The sequence below is a fragment of the Thermobia domestica genome, chromosome 9 (assembly GCF_964235325.1).
Source record: "Thermobia domestica chromosome 9, izTheDome1.hap1.1, whole genome shotgun sequence".
Classification (NCBI taxonomy): domain Eukaryota; kingdom Metazoa; phylum Arthropoda; class Insecta; order Zygentoma; family Lepismatidae; genus Thermobia; species Thermobia domestica.
The window spans coordinates 55,147,187-55,165,031 of NC_137462.1; the positions used below are offsets into that span (position 1 = coordinate 55,147,187).

The 17,845-nt window shown below is 35.9% G+C and overlaps 1 protein-coding gene across 7 annotated transcripts in view; it reads left to right on the forward strand.

Moving 5' to 3' along the window:
* LOC145694660 (uncharacterized) overlaps positions 1–17,845 on the forward strand; it is a 104,344-nt gene that overhangs the window by 31,079 nt on the left and 55,420 nt on the right. For all 7 annotated transcript variants that reach the window (XM_081771107.1, XM_081771105.1, XM_081771109.1 and 4 more), the window contains exon 5: positions 12,493–12,633. In XM_081771107.1, coding sequence (XP_081627233.1) covers positions 12,493–12,633 — 141 coding nt within the window. The remainder of the gene's footprint in view (positions 1–12,492; positions 12,634–17,845) is intronic.

Below are 17,845 nucleotides of genomic sequence, written 5' to 3' on the forward strand. Positions count from 1 at the left end.
CTAGAGTAGAATCATATTTTTTTAAATATCTGTTTCAATTTCTATGTGGGGGGCGCGGTGGCTCAGTGGTAGAGCGTTCACCTCCGGTGCTTGGGGTCCCTGGTTCGACCCCAGCTCGCGCCGTGTGGACTTTGTGGTGGACAAACACCGTGCTCGTGGGTTTTCTCGGGGCTCTCCCGTTTCCTCCCACTTTCTTCATTCCACCATTTCACTCATTTCTCATTATCACCGTCTCCTTTAGCCTAACCGGCATAATCGTGGGACGTTAAACTTAGAGATTTCATTTTTCAATTTCTATGTGCGAAGTTCTTAGAAGTTTGTTTCATTATCCTTTTGCTCATTTTCCTGTGATTGAAATGCTGCTCTCATCTATCTAGAATAACGTTTCTCAAACTGCGATTCTCGAGATATGCTCTTGTAGTCCTCTTACAGCGAACATTACTTCAAAAAATTAAAAGTATCAGACAATACAGTTGAGAGCCTCAAACAGGTATAGATTATGTAATTTAATAAGGTAAAGATGATGTAAATCCGAATAATATGTACTCCCATGCGCAAAAAATATTGCGCGTATACTGTAACTCACAATTTTTCGCAATTATTCCATTTTCCATATGTTTATTGGTAAAATTCAGGTATTAGTACGTGGAGATAATAGAAAGCAATCCATCTAAGGAGATATTTCCAAAAAATATAATAAAATAATAAAAATATAAGCAAAAAACAAAATTATGTTCGGTTTTGTGTATACTGGCAATAATGTTTTCGAGGGAATTTTTGGAGTAGCACAGCACGATTGCAGAGGGAATAACAAGATTAGTAGGAGAAGACCTGAACCAAGGAATGGAAATTGGAGTAAAATATTGCATTTATTGGCTTAAATCTAGGGTGTAAATTGTCTGCCAAATATAAATTAGCTTCTGTAAGCAAGATGTTATACGGAAAATATAAACCAAGAGAAAAACTGTTGTCTTAAGTTTGGAAGTGACATGCTCTATAGCCATGAGCATTTATTTCTTAAGAAAAAGATAGGCAACAAAAGAAAATCTGTGTGGTCAAGTGGGTAGAGTGACGGACTAGTAATTTTTATACTGTTTTGACACCAGATCGAATCCCATCCGGTCCTGTTCAATTTTTTTTCTTTACAAAACATTGTAGAAAGTGTATAATTTTTATGTTAATAAGAAACGAAATAATATAATAATGAAATAACTTTTTGTTTTTCTGATAACGTATTTTTTCAGAATTAGCTTACTATTTATTACTAATAGCGATTGTTTTTAGTTTATGGTATGGTATGCTTAACCGTTCCCTCTCCGTTTTTACACAGCTTCAACTCACTGCGAGTGTCTGTGAGTCAGGAACAGGAAAAAACAAAACAAGAGCAACCTGCAGCTTTACACACAGCGTGAGGAACACAGTCACAGCGATAGCTCGTTGTCATGAAGAAAAAAAACTGTTCTAGTGTTTCTGTGTGTGTGTTTCTTTTTAAAGTATTGACTCTCTCTCTCTCTCCTTTTGTTTCATATCCACAAGTGCAACAAATGCAAGTCTGTGTGAAAAAAAAATCAAGAGTGCTTTCTTTAAACAAAACTAAATTTTACAGCTCTCTTTGTGAGGAACGTGAATGCTTCCAAAAGATGCCATGAATATTAACTATAATCGTACCGAATTATACAGTAGCATGAAAAACTGATAATAAAATGATGTAACATGCATAAGCTTTTTTTTTCTAGAGTAACCACACATTAAACATAACAAATTAAATTTTTGGGATTACAAATTATCACATTACGTGTCGGTGAGGCCTATTCGTTTTCACATTCGAGCGACGAAAGAAGAAAGTGTGGTGATAGTTATAAAAACCGAATACCAGATTTCAATAAATTCAAGTTACATGGCTCCTACATATCGAAAAAAATGATTTTTCGATGTCTGTCCATCTATTTGTCTCTCGGTTCGTCACGCTTTTACACGCACTCAAATAGAGGCCATACTGTTCAACGTATCTGCACCGAATTCTAGACCTAACGTTTTAATAACAATATCTTTCGAATTTTATGTCCTTCGACACCTAAAAGCAAGGGTACGAGGGCTAGTCAAGAAAGACTTGGACTGATTTTTTTTTCTAGGCAATTTATTATTACTCAGCAACAGGCACATGATCCTTTTCAAAGTAGTCCCCGCCCATTTGAATGCACTTTTTCATTCGAGTCTTCCAGTCCTCAAACACGTGTCGCAGGCCATTCTTTGAGAGGTCCTTCAAAACCGCCTCCGATGCCTTCAGAACCTCGGAATTATCGGAGAAGCGGCGTCCACGCAGTCTGGATCGAAATGATGAAGCCATGACTCATCGCCGGTGACAATTGACTCCATATAGGCGTCTCCACCATCCTCAAACCTTTGCAACAGCTCCCTGCAAGTCTCCACTCGAACGGCCTTCTGCTCTGGTGTCAGGAGTCGCGGAATCCATCACGCACACACTCGGCAAATGTGGAGGAGGTCATGCAAAATTTTGAAGGCACTGCCATGAGATATGCGTAGTGCGGCTGCCAGATCGTCGATACTGATGCGACGATCTTCTCTAACAATGACTGCTGCCGTGTTAATGTTCACCTCAGTAACAGCTGACGCTGATACACCTGGTCCACCAGCTTTCGTGATTGTCATTCGGCCCTCTTTAAACTCTTTGAACCAGCCGAACACGGTACTTCGTGGCAGAGCGTCATCTTTGTAGGCTGCTCTCAACATTCCTAGAGTTTCTGTTGCACTTTTCCCCAGGCGATAGCAGAACCGTATAGCTGCAAATTGTTCATCTCGTAATGACTCCATTTCTTCTACAGGCGACTTCTAGAGGCGGCGCAGAACATCACCTGCAATAAAAAGTCGTGGTTACCAAACATGCAATCATTCCTTAACAACATTTTTTATATATGCACAGCAAGACCCACCCTACTTGTATGCCAAACTATGAAGCTCCAGCGTTAACAGAACTGCCGGGAAAAAAATCAGTCCAAGTCTTTCTTGACTTGCCCTCGTAATTTACTGAAGGATTAAAATTTAAAATAATTCAATTTTCTCAAATAAAAAAAAGCTGTGACGATTTTATTTACTTTTGATAAATATATATTTTATTAACAAATCTCCACCACATATGAATAATTTTTCTGAAAAAATATATATGGTGTAATTTACTGTATGGTATGCGTTCTTTTTGCACAATTTTCTCAACCACATTTCATAAATAAACGTATCATTAATTACCTAACAATATGACAACTCGTTCGAAGGAGTAGCTTAATCTTAGGGTGAGCTTTCCCCCGATGGTTTTCCCATTAACGCCTCAGGCAATTTTGTTCATATTTCGTAAAGAAATATTTCATTAATAAACTAACATAGAGCATAAATAGTTTATTCCGATAACATACAGAAGAAGTGGTTTTCTCAAGGGTTGATTTTTTTTTGGACATTTGTCTCAGTAATAACTGAGACAAATTTGTTCTAATTTCAGTAAAAATATTTTCTGTAATAATCTTACAATATGGTATAACTCGCTTGTTCCGAAAAGAAAAATCCAAAAGAGATAGTTTACTTTGACAGTGAAATTTTTCCCGACGATTTGCTTAAAAATTACTCGATATACTGTCAAAAGTACAGATAGAAGAGTTTACCTTTGGGGGTAAGCTTTTCCCGATGACCTTCCTAAAAACAACTCAGGAGATGTTTGTTGTTCATATTTTATAAATACGTGTTACATAAATAACCTAGCTAATGTTATATGGTATAATTCCCTCATCCGGAAAATCTAGAAATGGTATATTACTTTTGACAGTAAGTTTTACCCTGCGATTTTCTCAAGAACGACTCAGGCGATTGTGTTCGTATTTTATAAATAAATGTTTTATGAAAACACTAACAATATAGCATAGCTCGTTTGTACTGAAAAGATCCACAAGGGATAATTTATTCTTGGGGATGACTTTTTGCATAATTTTCTCAGAAATTACTCAGACGCTTTTGCTTATAGTTCACATACAATTATATCCTTTATAATTCTAATATATGGATCAAGTTATTTCTAACGGAAATATGACCAATGGGTACTTTACTTTTGGGCCTGAAGTTTCTTCTAGCAAAGTTTTCCAAAACATTATTTTATTCGCAATTTCCCAAATAAATGTTTCAATAACAATTGCAGCCTAACGTGTCAGTGTAAAAAATTCGAGCGAGAAAGTACAGTGCGTTTACTCCGTACCCTTTCTTAAATATATTTTTAAATGTTACACCTAATCACAATTTTCCGAACAAAATCGAAACTTCTTTTTAAATGTGCCTTGTTGTGGTCAAATGGTTCAAGTGCATTGGTTCTGGATTAGATTTCCAGTGAGAGCTAGTGTATCTTCATCCAAGAGATGTGACACGTCGGTGCAAAGAAGAAAGTGTTTAAATAAGCCTAACCAAGCTAATCAACAAAAGAAATAATACAAGTTACGAAATTATCGTAGAAACGTTGTTAATATTAGGTAGGTTCGACTGGAATGTCCAAACAATTGTCAATTCCAAAGGTCTTTGTTTTCGTCCGGCGGGAGCTCATGTGGTTCGGATTTCACGTTAATCAGTAAGTCCACGTCTCATATAGACTCGCTGCTGAAAGGGACGATAAACTCAAAATCACATCACACATCTTTGTTTTTGCCTTTGTTTTAGCTCATAAATGTCTCAGTCATAAGCTCTTTAGTGGTTAGCGTACACGCCTTTGGCGTGGAAGACCCGGCTTCGATTCCTGGCGAGAGCTCACGTGGTTCGGAGTCCACGTTAATCAGTAGGCCGACGTCTCATATAGCTTCGTTGCTGAACGAGACGTTAAACTCAAACTCAATGTCTTTGTTCATAAATGTCTTTGTGTATGGTTTTGCATATACGTGGCATGGACATTAAATTTTGATTTCTACGCCATATGTATCTAATTACATACACACCTATAGAACGAACACAACAAACTTGGAATATCTACATTGTTTGCGTATGGAAAATAATCACGCTCTACTGTACAGGACAGCCGTGTGTATGGAGTTCCATACACATGGCAATCAACGTATTAAGAAATGTATAATAATAAGAATTATTATTATTATTATTATTATTATTATTATTATTATTAATAATAATAATAATAATAATAAACAGAAAACGATATGATCACTTACACAATTTATAAATATAAGTTAACATTTAATAAGCATATAACTGCAATGGAATTAAGTTGTTTCTCTGTCTCCCTGAACGCTACAGCCCTTATTGTTCTAAGGCGTAGAAGAGAACTTGTGGCACCCACGATTTGGGGCGGTGTGTGGTCACAACTTGGTATCCCTTTTGTTGTTAGTCCTAGCTTTCTAGCCGGATGCAGTTATTACCGGTAGAATATACAAGCAAATAGACTTTTGTATTACTATTAAAGTAAATAATTACACTCATTCCTTCAATGTGATACTTGTGGTTGCTTAACCGTATACAGACAGCTGACCCATGGAAAAATCGTTAATAATAATAATAATAATAATAATAATAAATAACAGGAACTCCACAAATATTCTTGCAAATAATAGGAAAAAGTTTGCGTCACACTGTTCACTTTGCTGGACACACCAGTGTGGCGCGTTATACCGATTGTGGCACACTGGAATATAGGGTATGTTTTTTTTTTTTTTTTCAACTATTCCAACTGCTTCAATTGAAATGGATCTATAATAATAAGAGAATGAATTTAGTCTTCTTACCCTTCGATTTAGAAATAAGGTTCGCGAGAATTTCATAAAAGAATAATATACTCAGAATTGTATATAGTAGTTTGTTTTATTCGAAATTACATACCGGTACTTCCTGCAACTGTTTTTTGATTGAAATGATTTGAAATGAAATTTTTAAGTTTTACGTCCCACGATTATGCCGGATAGGCTAAAAGAGACAGTGATGATAAGAAATGAATGAAATGGTGGAATGAAAAAAGTGGGATAAAACGAGAGAACCTCGAGAAAACCCACGCACACAGTGTTTGTCCAGCACAAGGTTCACTTGGCGCGAGCATAGATCGAGCCAAGGACTCCATGCAACAAAGGTGAACGCTCTACCACTGAAACACCGTGGTCTCTGAAATTACTTATGGAACTACCGAGAACTATGCTGTAATATTTGAATGTGCTCCAAGTTTACAATAATTAGTTTAGTTAAATTTATTATTAACAATTAAATAATTGCATTCATTATTAACAGGTAAATGCTGCTGATGCAAAGACTTAAATCTAGCGATACCGCGAGCGTAAGTATTAAACAGAGGGATTTTAAAGAGCCCCCTGAGCTGGGGGCCCTGGGTTCCATTGGCTCTGCCCTTAATCCGCTAATGCCTATAGATTATAAATTAAAGGGGACGGGCCGGGTCCGTTCTAAAAATTCCGGCCCGTGCAGACCTATAGCTCCTGTGTATATGCTATCTGAAAATACAGTAGAGTTTCTCTTATCCGACATAAAACAGGCAGGCAGAACGCCGGATAATATGGATGTGTTAAGGAAAGACCTATAAAAAGTCAAACTATGATATAATTTTACACATTACGCATCTAATTATCATCTTTGCAAGAAACAAATATAATGCATTGACTCAGTGATATCCAGCGTGAGGTCCTGGAAGCTGTCCCTTACCAAACCTCAAGCACTTTTTAATAAACCTACTTTTTCCCTTTTGAGGGTTTTCTTTTTTATGTCAGATTACTTTGAGTCAGTGTCCAAACTGTGGACAATGCGTTGTTGTTATAATTCTAACAAGTAACACTTCCCAAGTGTAACACTCCGATTTTGATAAAATTTGGCAGGTAGATACTATACATAAAATAAATAAATAAGTGCTTTTTTATTTTTTATTTTTTTGCTGAAAAACGGTTTTAGGGGGCAAAAGCCCTCACCCAAAATTTGAAAGTTGACGCTCGAAAGGCAAAAACAAGTGGACCAAAGTGAACGAGATTGTGAACAGATATTGCGGACATAAAATTAGGGAATACGTGTTTTGTATTTTCCTGGAAAAAACGGTTAGGTGGGGCACAGATCCCTCCAAACCTTTGATCATGAAATATCAAAAGTGCTAATAACAGTATGTCAGAAGTGCCTAAATTTACATGAAGAATTGGAACAAAACTTTGTGTTAGGACAATAAGCAAAAAATAAACAAATTCGGCTTTTTTATTTCCTGTGAAAAAACGGTTTTAGAGGGCAAAAGGTCCCCCCATGAATTTTGAAATTTGACGCAAGAAAGGCAAGAAAAAATGTACCGAACTGAATGAAATTGTTTACAAATGTTGTAGAGGTAAGATGAGGAAATACGTGCTTCGTATTTTCCTGAAAAGAGAAAAAAACCTTTTGAGTGGACCGAGGCGTTGAGTGTCGGAAGGATTGGACCGAAGCGAATGAAATTGTCTGTAGATATTGGATATGAAAAATAAAGCCTCTCGTGTTTCACAAGTGTCTCCATCAGATTTCTTCAAATTTGGCAGATCAACAACAAGCACAAACAGTATAGCGTATTTTGTAGTATTTCACGAGGCAACTTTAACCCTTACAATGTTTTTCCGCATAAACAAAAACACGTGCCGATTAATTTCCTGTTTGCTGTTGATGTGCCAAAATTGATAGGGACATCTTTAAAACACGAAAGTCCTTATTTTACATACAGTCTATACAATATCTACACACAATTTCATTTGCTTCGGTCCACTCCTTCCTGCACTTTTACGGTAATATTAACTTTACGTAATATTTTACGGTAATATTTTTTGGAGGGGCTCTAGGCCCCAACACTGTTTTTTCATACAAATTAAAATGCATTTCATTTATTGTTTTGCAAATTGTCCCTATACGAAGTTTCGTTGCAATTCTCCATACTCTGTAGGAACTTCTGACGTATACATACTTATTTGCACTTTTGATATTTCCTAATCAACAGCTTAGAAGGTCCGAGCCCCACTCAATCGCTTTTTTCCAGGAAAATACGAAACACAATTACCTCAATTTACGTCTAGAATATCTGTGCACGATTTCAAAATTTGGGGGGGGGGGGGAATTCTGTCCCCTAAAACCAATTTTTCGCAGAAAATAAACCCTTTTTTTTTGCGTATTGTCCCTACACAATGTGTCGTTCCAATTCTTTATGTCCTTTAAGCACTTCTGACATACTGTTTTGGAGGGGTCTGTGTCCCACCGAAACGTTTTTTTTTTTCCCCCAGGAAAATACGGAACCTATATTCCCTCATTTTTCGTCTACAATATCTGTGCACAATTTCATTCATTTCGGTTCACTTCTTCTTGCCTTTCGGGCGTCAACTTTCATCATTTTGGATGGGGGATTTTGTCCCCTAAAACAGGCATTCGTTTAGTTTTTGCGTATTGTCCATACACAAAGTGTCATCGGAATTCTTCGTCCTTTACACACATCAGACATATTGTTACTAGCACTTTTGATATTTCATGATCAAAGGTTTGGAGGGGTCTGCGTCCCACCTAACCGTTTTTTCCAGGAAAATACAAAACACGTATTCCTTCATTTTACGTCTGCCATATCTGTGCACAATTTCGTACACTTTGGTGCACTTGTTTTTGTCTTTCGGGCGTCAACTTTCAAAATTTTGGGTGAGTGCTTTTGCCCCCGTAAAACAGTTTTTCCGCAGAAAATAAAAAACATGTATTCGTTTATTTTATGTGTAGTATCTGCCTGTCAAATGTTATCAAAATCGGAGTGTTACACTTGGGAAGTGTTATTTGTAAGAATATACCGTAATGCCATTGATACCAGGTGGAATTAAAGAACACTTTTAAATGGGATTACAATTTCGTTTCCGGTCTGTTTATAACATTACTGTATTAGAACGATACACTCATTGCCATTTGCTATTTTTGTTATGTGATATACGTAGCAGACAGTTTTCCTTACATGTCTCTAGAAAATATTTTTTGATTTCGTGTGAGTTAGAATTAAGTTTGACCGGTTCATAAATGACAAGTAAGAAACGTTTAAGAGAAATACAGAACTGTTGCATTATTATTATTATTGTTGTTGTTATTATTATTATTATTATTATTATTATTATTATTATTATTATTATTATTATTATTATTATTGATATTTTTGAAACATTAGAATTACGTGCTTACGAGGATTCGTGTCGGGTCCCCTCCGAAAAGAAAAGCTGGATATGTGCCTGCACTGAATGATAGACGTATGAGTCAAGGTATAGACGAGCGTGCTAGGCGATCGAGTCCGGAGCATCAAAAACAGACTAAGACCACAACTTGCAGTTCTTCTTGCCGATTGATGCTGCTTTTTACCTGCTATGATATGTCGGATAATAATGTGAAATAAACGAAGGTCAAGACCATGGCGTATTGGTGTTTCATGCACCTAAACCTGTAAAATATTTGTGCCGAAAACATCTTTCACTCACTAGCTAAATTTGAGGGTATGATCGCTCATCTTGCCTTATAAAGTATAGTCTTATAAAGAATATATATAGCACAATAAAAACCTTAAGACCAAATTCAATGATTTTCTATAGTTTTCTTTTTTAATAACGGGAAACTTATTCATTTCATCACGATAAATCACGTTTGATACTAAGATGTCTGTTTCTGACTATATATATTTTTTATACGTTATTGGAGATAATTTTTTTTTTCAAGAAAAGAGGATGATAAAGGAAGCTATACAACACCATAAACTGAAAGCAATCGGTATTACTAATAGTACACTAATTCTAAATAAATACGTCATCAGAGGAAACAAAAAGTTATTTCCTAATTGTATTGTTTCAGTTTTATCAACATAAAAATTATACACTTTCTACAATGTTTTGTAAAGAAAAAAAATTGAATAGGACCGGATGGGATTCGATCTGGTGTCAAAACAGTATAAGAATTACTAGTCCGTCACTCTACCCACTTGACCACACAGATTTTCTTTTGTTGCCTATCTTTTTCTTAAGAAATAAATGCTCATGGCTATAGAGCATGTCACTTCCAAACTTAAGACAACAGTTTTTCTCTTTGTTTATATATTTTCGTATAACATCTTGCTTACAGAAGCTAATTTATATTTGGCAGACAATTTACACCCTAGATTTAAGCCAATAAATGCAATATTTTACTCCAATTTCCATTCCTTGGTTCAGGTCTTCTCCTACTAATCTTGTTATTCCCTCTGCAATCGTGCTGTGCTACTCCAAAAATTCCCTCGAAAACATTATTGCCAGTATACACAAAACCGAACATAATTTTGTTTTTTGCTTATATTTTTATTATTTTATTATATTTTTTGGAAATATCTCCTTAGATGGATTGCTTTCTATTATCTCCACGTACTAATACCTGAATTTTACCAATAAACATATGGAAAATGAAATAATTGCGAAAAATCGTGAGTTACAGTATACGCGCAATTTTTTTTGCTCATGGGAGTACATATGTTATTAGAAAATATTCCTAATATCCTTCGAATATTAAATAACAGTTACAAACTTGTATTTTCCTATGTTAATACCAATATTAAATTAAGGAAAATTTAATATTATTTTAAAAGCATAATTAAAATGGCATACAAGTATATTCACAAAAACAAGAATAAGGGAGAAGTGTAGTGTGGTCCGTAGAATATTCTGACTAATGAAACTAGTCCCAACTTGAAATTTGAGAAATGCTGATCTAGAACATGTCAGGGATCACATAGGATATTTTCATTACTATTCAAGATCTTGAACCACATAAAACCCTGACTGACACTCTTTCCAGAGTTCATTCATGCCTTAGTATACTCTAATCACAAAACTTAGATAGCCTTTCAGGGTTTAAGTCCAAAAAGTTGAACCTAAGATCTTTTCCAATTGCTGTAAGTCTGCACACAGGAAACTCCATTTACGCTAAGTGCGTAATAGATGAGAAAGATGTATCATGTGGATGTTACCACTAAACAAATATATATAATTGATCTGTTGTAAACAGTCATAAAAAGAAAGAAATAAAATGATCAAAATATAACTTCATATATTAGGTTGGAGACGATCAAAGCCTGTAGAAAGCGCAAGATCACGAAGATAGGAAGAGCTAAAGGCAAGAGTTGTTTGAAAATAGAGACTTCATGGTGTAATCTGAGAGGTCACGTATCTGCATGCTAATCTTCATTTTACCATAACAAATTATAAATAATGTGCGTTTTATTGAAAAAGAAGTAGTGTGTATGATGAAAGAAACTTATTAATATAACATTAATATGTAATATACGTAATACATTAGAACATTACCTAAACAAATTATAACTCGTCGTCTTCTTGTCTTTGGTGTATGCTCTTGAACACAAAGCAATATAAAGATATGTTGATTTTGCAAATTAGCTCTCGAATATTTCGCGCAGCATGAATCATTATATAAGAAAATAATTGGCCACTGCGTTATTTTATCAATATTAACATAACAACAACACTCGTTACGTTCGTATGTCATTTCTATGGCTCCTGAATATCATTTATGTCAGTAGAAGGGCCACAATTTATAATACTCCTTGGCGAATACTATAGTATTGTTTTATCTTAATAACACTGAATAATAAATGTGGCATTAAGTTTTCGTTTAACATATAGTTTAATAATATGTAATAAGCTGTCGTAGTGCAATTTGCAAAATAAGATTTTATGTTGGATTGGTAACTTGTTAATGCTGGATAATATTGCAAGGTGTATCAATGTCTTCCTGTCGAGTTTGCGTCTACAAAATTTCAGCATTTCTTATGTATTTAAAAGTTACAAGTTTATTTCAAGATAAATGGTTCATCCTATATATTATAGCTCGATGAAACAAATAACAAAGCTGGAATATACAGCGAATTCCTTACCAGAAAATGTATGATGAAAACATAACAATAATACCCATTAAAAAAGTACACTACGAGTTCTTCGTAAGATAGGAAAGTGAAAAAGTTGGAAGAAAAGAAGAGAAAAGTTAAGGAACAGGAAATAGCTGTGAGGCATCAAGGGATGTACTTCTGAAAATTGATAGTCTTGTAATATTAATGTGAAATTTTTCAAAATCAAACCTTTGACAATTGATATACTGTAAAATCCGACAAATCAGACATACCAGCCTTAGTATTTAGAAATGACTTATTCTAGTGTTCCTGCTCCGTGATATTTGCGACTTACAGAGAGCATATTGCAGGAGTAGTAGGTTTGGGAAATAGAACCGTATGTTGTGCTGGAATGCGGGGTATAGATATGGGTGTAGACTTTGTGTTATCTTCACTAGTCACTAGTTTCTGATAAATATTTATGTGTATATACGTATATTTGTAACATCTCTTGTTTAATTGCCAATTAATAGCTATAGTACAGATATAAAAATAGACTAATAAGAAAATAGTTATAAGATGGTAAATACTGTATACTGAGGAACTCTTTTGTTCGACAGGTATCAATAGATGACCCATTCTCTAATGATGTTTGTATAGACTGCCTTGAGTCATTAGAAAACTTTCATGTATTCCGTCTGAAGTGCCATAACATCTTGCAGCATGTGAAAACAGAACCATCAGTTTCTGAGGCAAATATGGTAAGTGAAATGAAATGAAGTCAAATTAAATGAAGGTGATAAGAAAAGATTTTTATATTAGTTGTTCCCAACTTAAGTTAGTGGTTCCCAATTATTATTATTTTTTTTTTTAAACTAAGGAGACACTTTACTGAACGCCCGCTACATCATGACGCACTTTTACTTGATTTTTTAATTAATAACTAGCTGAACTTGCGCTCTCTACACAGCGATGAGCATGAATCTCCTTGTCATTCCTCATAACATCTGTACATGTCCCTTTACAGACACAAGTGAAGGACGTCTTGATAAAAATCGGCAAGGAAAGATTTTTTCGATTATTTTTTCAGTATCTCGCCGTTTGCAAGATTTGAGCCTATAATCATGGAGAGTTTCTAATTCATGTATGATCAGCGTTTTATTTCTTCTTGCATGCAATATGTAATAAGCAAATACATTACACATACAATTAATTATAATTTCAGTGATATATGGTATTCATTGAGCAAAACACTCCAAACAATAAAGATTCATCTTAGACTGGAGAAATGGTTATCCTTCGTTTTTCATTATCATTTGGCCATGAAACAAATGTCGGATAGATATACTAACCCCGTATACATATGTGTGATGTTGGAATGTATAATTCATAGGATATGATGCTTTACTTTTTAAGAAATTTCAACACTTCCAGTGTACCCCTAAAAAATGCAGTAAAGAAATAACAGCCATTTTTAAAAAAAATTTCAATTAGAACTGAGCAATGTACAGAAAATTTGCAATCGATCAGGGAAAACGGCATCTTTCTAGAGCCTATGGTATCCGAGAACTCACTGTAGAAAGGATTGGCCACAAACATATTTTTTTTTTTTTTTGACTACAAATATAACCTAGCATTTTAATATATACAGTAGATAATATAATAGTGAAACATTACAAGTTTCTATAAAGAAGTGACTCTATGTAGTACAGAGCATTGTTGCTGCCGCTGAAGGCGTCGACTGATATAGTCTGTCTCAGAATTGATTTTAACTTACTAAATGCTTAATTACGCTACACTAGGGATGGCCAGAATTTTCCGGATTCCGGAAATTTTGTTTTCCGGAATCGGAAAATTTACTTTCCGGAATTCGGAAAAATTCCGGAATTCAAAAAAATTCCGGAATTCGGAAAAATTCCGGATTTCGGAAAAATTCCGGAATTCGGAAAAAATCCGGAATTTAGAAAAAATCGGAATCTTTCCGAGATCCGGAATTTTTCCGATTTTACTTTCCGGATTCCGGAAAGTAAAAATTCTGGAATTGGCCATCCTTAGCTAGTAGCTGTTAAAAGAGAAACACAATAATGAATATGCTATATATACTGTATTAATTTCCGTGTAGTTGGATACGTCTTTATCATTTACATAGACAATTGCTACTGCAGTTATTTACTACTTTATGAGAAAGGTCTTATTTTCACACACAAAAAAGTCGCCGGTATGTCTCAAACATTATCGCGTTCCCACCTGCAGCTGCTCCAAAGCACTGCAAACTACTTTTTAACCAGGCGAAAGGCAGTGAAGGAAAATAAATCTCAACAAATATTCTAATAACATTCGCTTATTGTCAACATACCTACAGTGAGCGCAAAAAGTGTTCGTACACCGTGCATACTTTATATTGAAAACAGCTAGCATGAGAACGGGAGGTGGAAAATATATATATAACCAGAATTAAGACTACACATTCATACATTTTATTTCTATATACAAGAGAAAGGCCAAACAAACACAATCACTGTTTTGTTCAGAAGAAAAGAGAGAATTCCTTTTTTGTAAACGCAAAAAGTCACCGTACACTTATGCTTGAATTAATGCTTATAAAGTATATTACGTTATTTAATATTTTGTGGGATTACCCTGTGCGTTAATGATTGCCTGTAGTCTTCGTGGCATTGATTTCACCTGTAGTAGTTCGTAGTTCTGTAGCTTCGGGACTGATTATGTCCCATTCTTCTTGAATAACTTTTCTTAGGCCTTCTTTAGTAGACAAGCTGTGCCTTCTGATTCTTGTCTCCAGAACAGATCATAGATGTTCTATGGGGTTCATGTCTGGGGATTGGGGAGGTGTGCGAAGCTGTTTCAAGGTATTATAGAGTCAGGGGCGGATCTAGAAGGGGGCGATCGGGGCGATCGCCCCCCCCCCCCACAAGAGGAAACTCTTATTTTATATATAAATAAACCCATCCATAACAAGTTTGGAGCTCTTAAAAGTAGCAGTATTACCGCCGACCGCCCCCCCCCCCAGAAGTCCGTCCTGGATCCGCCCCTGGAAAACCTTGCAGACAGGCCTTGTTCAACAGTACAAACAATAATTGCGATGTATAATGTTTCTATCACTGTGCGAAACCATAAAAAAAATTAAAAAAATAATAATAATAATAAAAAAAGAACTGGAAGACCAAGAGTGTTGAGTGAACAAGTTAAACGTTACATTATTAGGGAAAGAAAAAAGGTTCCAAAAAGTAGTGCTGTGCAATTGGCAACGGATCTGGAAACACGCGGTGTTAAAGTATCAGCCAGTACAGTGCGGAATATTTGCAGGGTATCATGGTCGGATAGCCAGGAAAATGTTATGGGTGAACAAGACAAATCGTATAAAGAGACTAAAGTTTGAAAAAGAGTATAAAGATAAGGGATCAGGCTTCTTTCTGGAATAGGGTCATATTTTCGGACGAAAGTAAATTTAATTTTATCGAGTCCAATGGGAGGCGTATGGTATGGCGCAAGGTGAATACAGAGATGAAACCTCAAAATCTCGTCCCTAAAGTAAGACACGGAGGAGGGTCCGTGCTCGTCTGGGGTTGTATGAGTGCCTCAGGAGTGGGTCGTCTCCACCTTATCGATGGAGTGATGATCCACAAAGTGTATATTAACATATTAAAGGAATATCTCCATACTAGTGCGCAGAAGATGGTTCTTGAAAACAATTTATTGTTCAGCAAGATAACGACTCCAAACATACAGCGGAAAATACTCGATTGTGGCTACTCTATACAGGGGCGGATCCAGGACGGACTTCTGGGGAAGGGGCGGTCGGCAGTAATACTGCTACTTTTAAGAGCTCCAAACTTGTTATGGATGGGTTTATTTATATATAAAATAGGAAAGTTTCCTCTTGTGGGGGGGGGGGGCGATGGCCCCGATCGCCCCCCTCTGGATCTGCCCCTGAGGTTTGCTATCTTTCTCAAAGACTTACCCTTCTTATGCACTTTAATAATTACTTTTCTTGTCTCCTCATTTGTTTCTGTTCGGTTGCTTCCCATTTCGACAGCCCACCGTGCAGTTTTTTCACTCCTATTCACAACTAAACTCATTCTGTTACTCGTCATGCTATACAGAGGTTTATACTCAGGTGAATACTAGCGAACCCCAGTTGTGGTATCTTTGTTTCGTATTCGTACGTCAGGTGTACGATCACTTTTTGCGTCTACTCTATACATTTTCTACGGAATTTATTTACTTTCTGACCATTAAACTTGTCTTTGTGGTTCTTTATTGATATATTCATAAAGCTTAGTTTTCATTATTCATATTGTGTGTGTTATTACACTTCTTAAATTTTCTGTTTCTTTTTCGCAGGCATTCTCGTTTCAATAGCATAGGTGTACGAACACTTTCTGCGCTCACTGTATGTACAGTAAATACAAATTTATAATTTTTGACTTTACGAAGTATACAATGTAATTGTTCAATAATTAACATAAGCAGGCATTCATTAATTTATATTAATATAATAGTTAACAAAACTAATAAGCGGGTGATTGATGACTCAGTGGTAGAGTCATGGTATTCTAACCCAGGACATGTGGGTTTTCGATGGCTAATTTTGTGTTCGAAAATTTTCCCGGTGGTACTCTTGGTTCCTTTTCTTATATTTGATCCATCATCACTCATTAACGAATTTAGTTTATCAAAACTCTATAGCCATATATTCATTCTGTCCGTCAGTGAAACAAACAGTCTCAAGAACTATCTGATGGAGTACCAATCAGTTTTGGCCATGATGTACAGAGTCAATAGTTAAGAATCGAGTTCCCTGATGAATGTAATATTCAAACCGGAAGCGGTACAAATCAACCATTTCCGGTTTTAACGTTAATCATTATATAGTAAATATGGTAATAGATAGCGAGAAGCGGTTTCCAGTAATCGACATATATAACATTCATGTAGATAGAATGTTACCCAGTTTGTGCATCTGCTGAAAATAATGAGCTTAGGTATTTAGAGAGCATTTTCCGCTTTAGAAAATGTGTGCTTGGTAAAGAATGTAGAGAATTAGCTGAGTCAGGCACGTAGCTAGAATATGGTAATAGGAAGGGGGGGGGGGGAGTCTGTCACGAAATACTGTGGTTATTTACCAGGGGCTCAATCATTCTAAACTATTTTATTGGCAACATATATTGGTTCGTTTAGCCAAGATTTCTAATGGGGGCATGATATGAAATACTGTGGTTACACACCAGAGGCTCGATCAATCTAAATATTTTACTGACAACATACCCATATTGATTGGTTAGGACAATAAAATGAGGATATATTAGTAAGTATTTTAATAAGAAGCTATGAAGAAATCTCGAGTAAAAGAATATAAAAAAAGTATTGAAAAAGATATCGTCTTCCGAGGTCATTCGAACGGTGTCGAGAATTTTGCGTCTGGGAAATTTGCGCCCTACCTCAAGAACAGGGAAAATTGCGCCTGCGATGTACCTCCACCGGGAAGTTTGAGCCCTGCGAAATAAAAGAACCTATTGGAGCTTACGCATTTCCTCGGAGGGGCTGACATTACAGCATAAACAATCCTCCCCCCACAACCATGCCATTTGTGATTTATTTTCATTGTGGCTATATAAGGGGAGAATAAACTTCAATATAAGCCAAAAGAACACAACGGATCAACGCAATCACTGCTTCTTCCAGAGATGATTTTGGGGGAACACTGGCCTCCCCAGAGCTCTCAGAGTGCCCCCTCGGAGGAGACCAAAATAATACGTCTATAATATAATAATAAATAGAATAGTACCAGCAGTGACCCCCCCTCCGGAATACTAAATGTGCCCCCCGGAACATTTTTCCTGAAAGAACGACTGAACGCAATTGTGTGTTTGAAGTGTAATTGCAGCAAGTAAACACACTGTACATAGTTTTCTTGATAATATTACTGAACTGATTTTACATTCACTTTACATT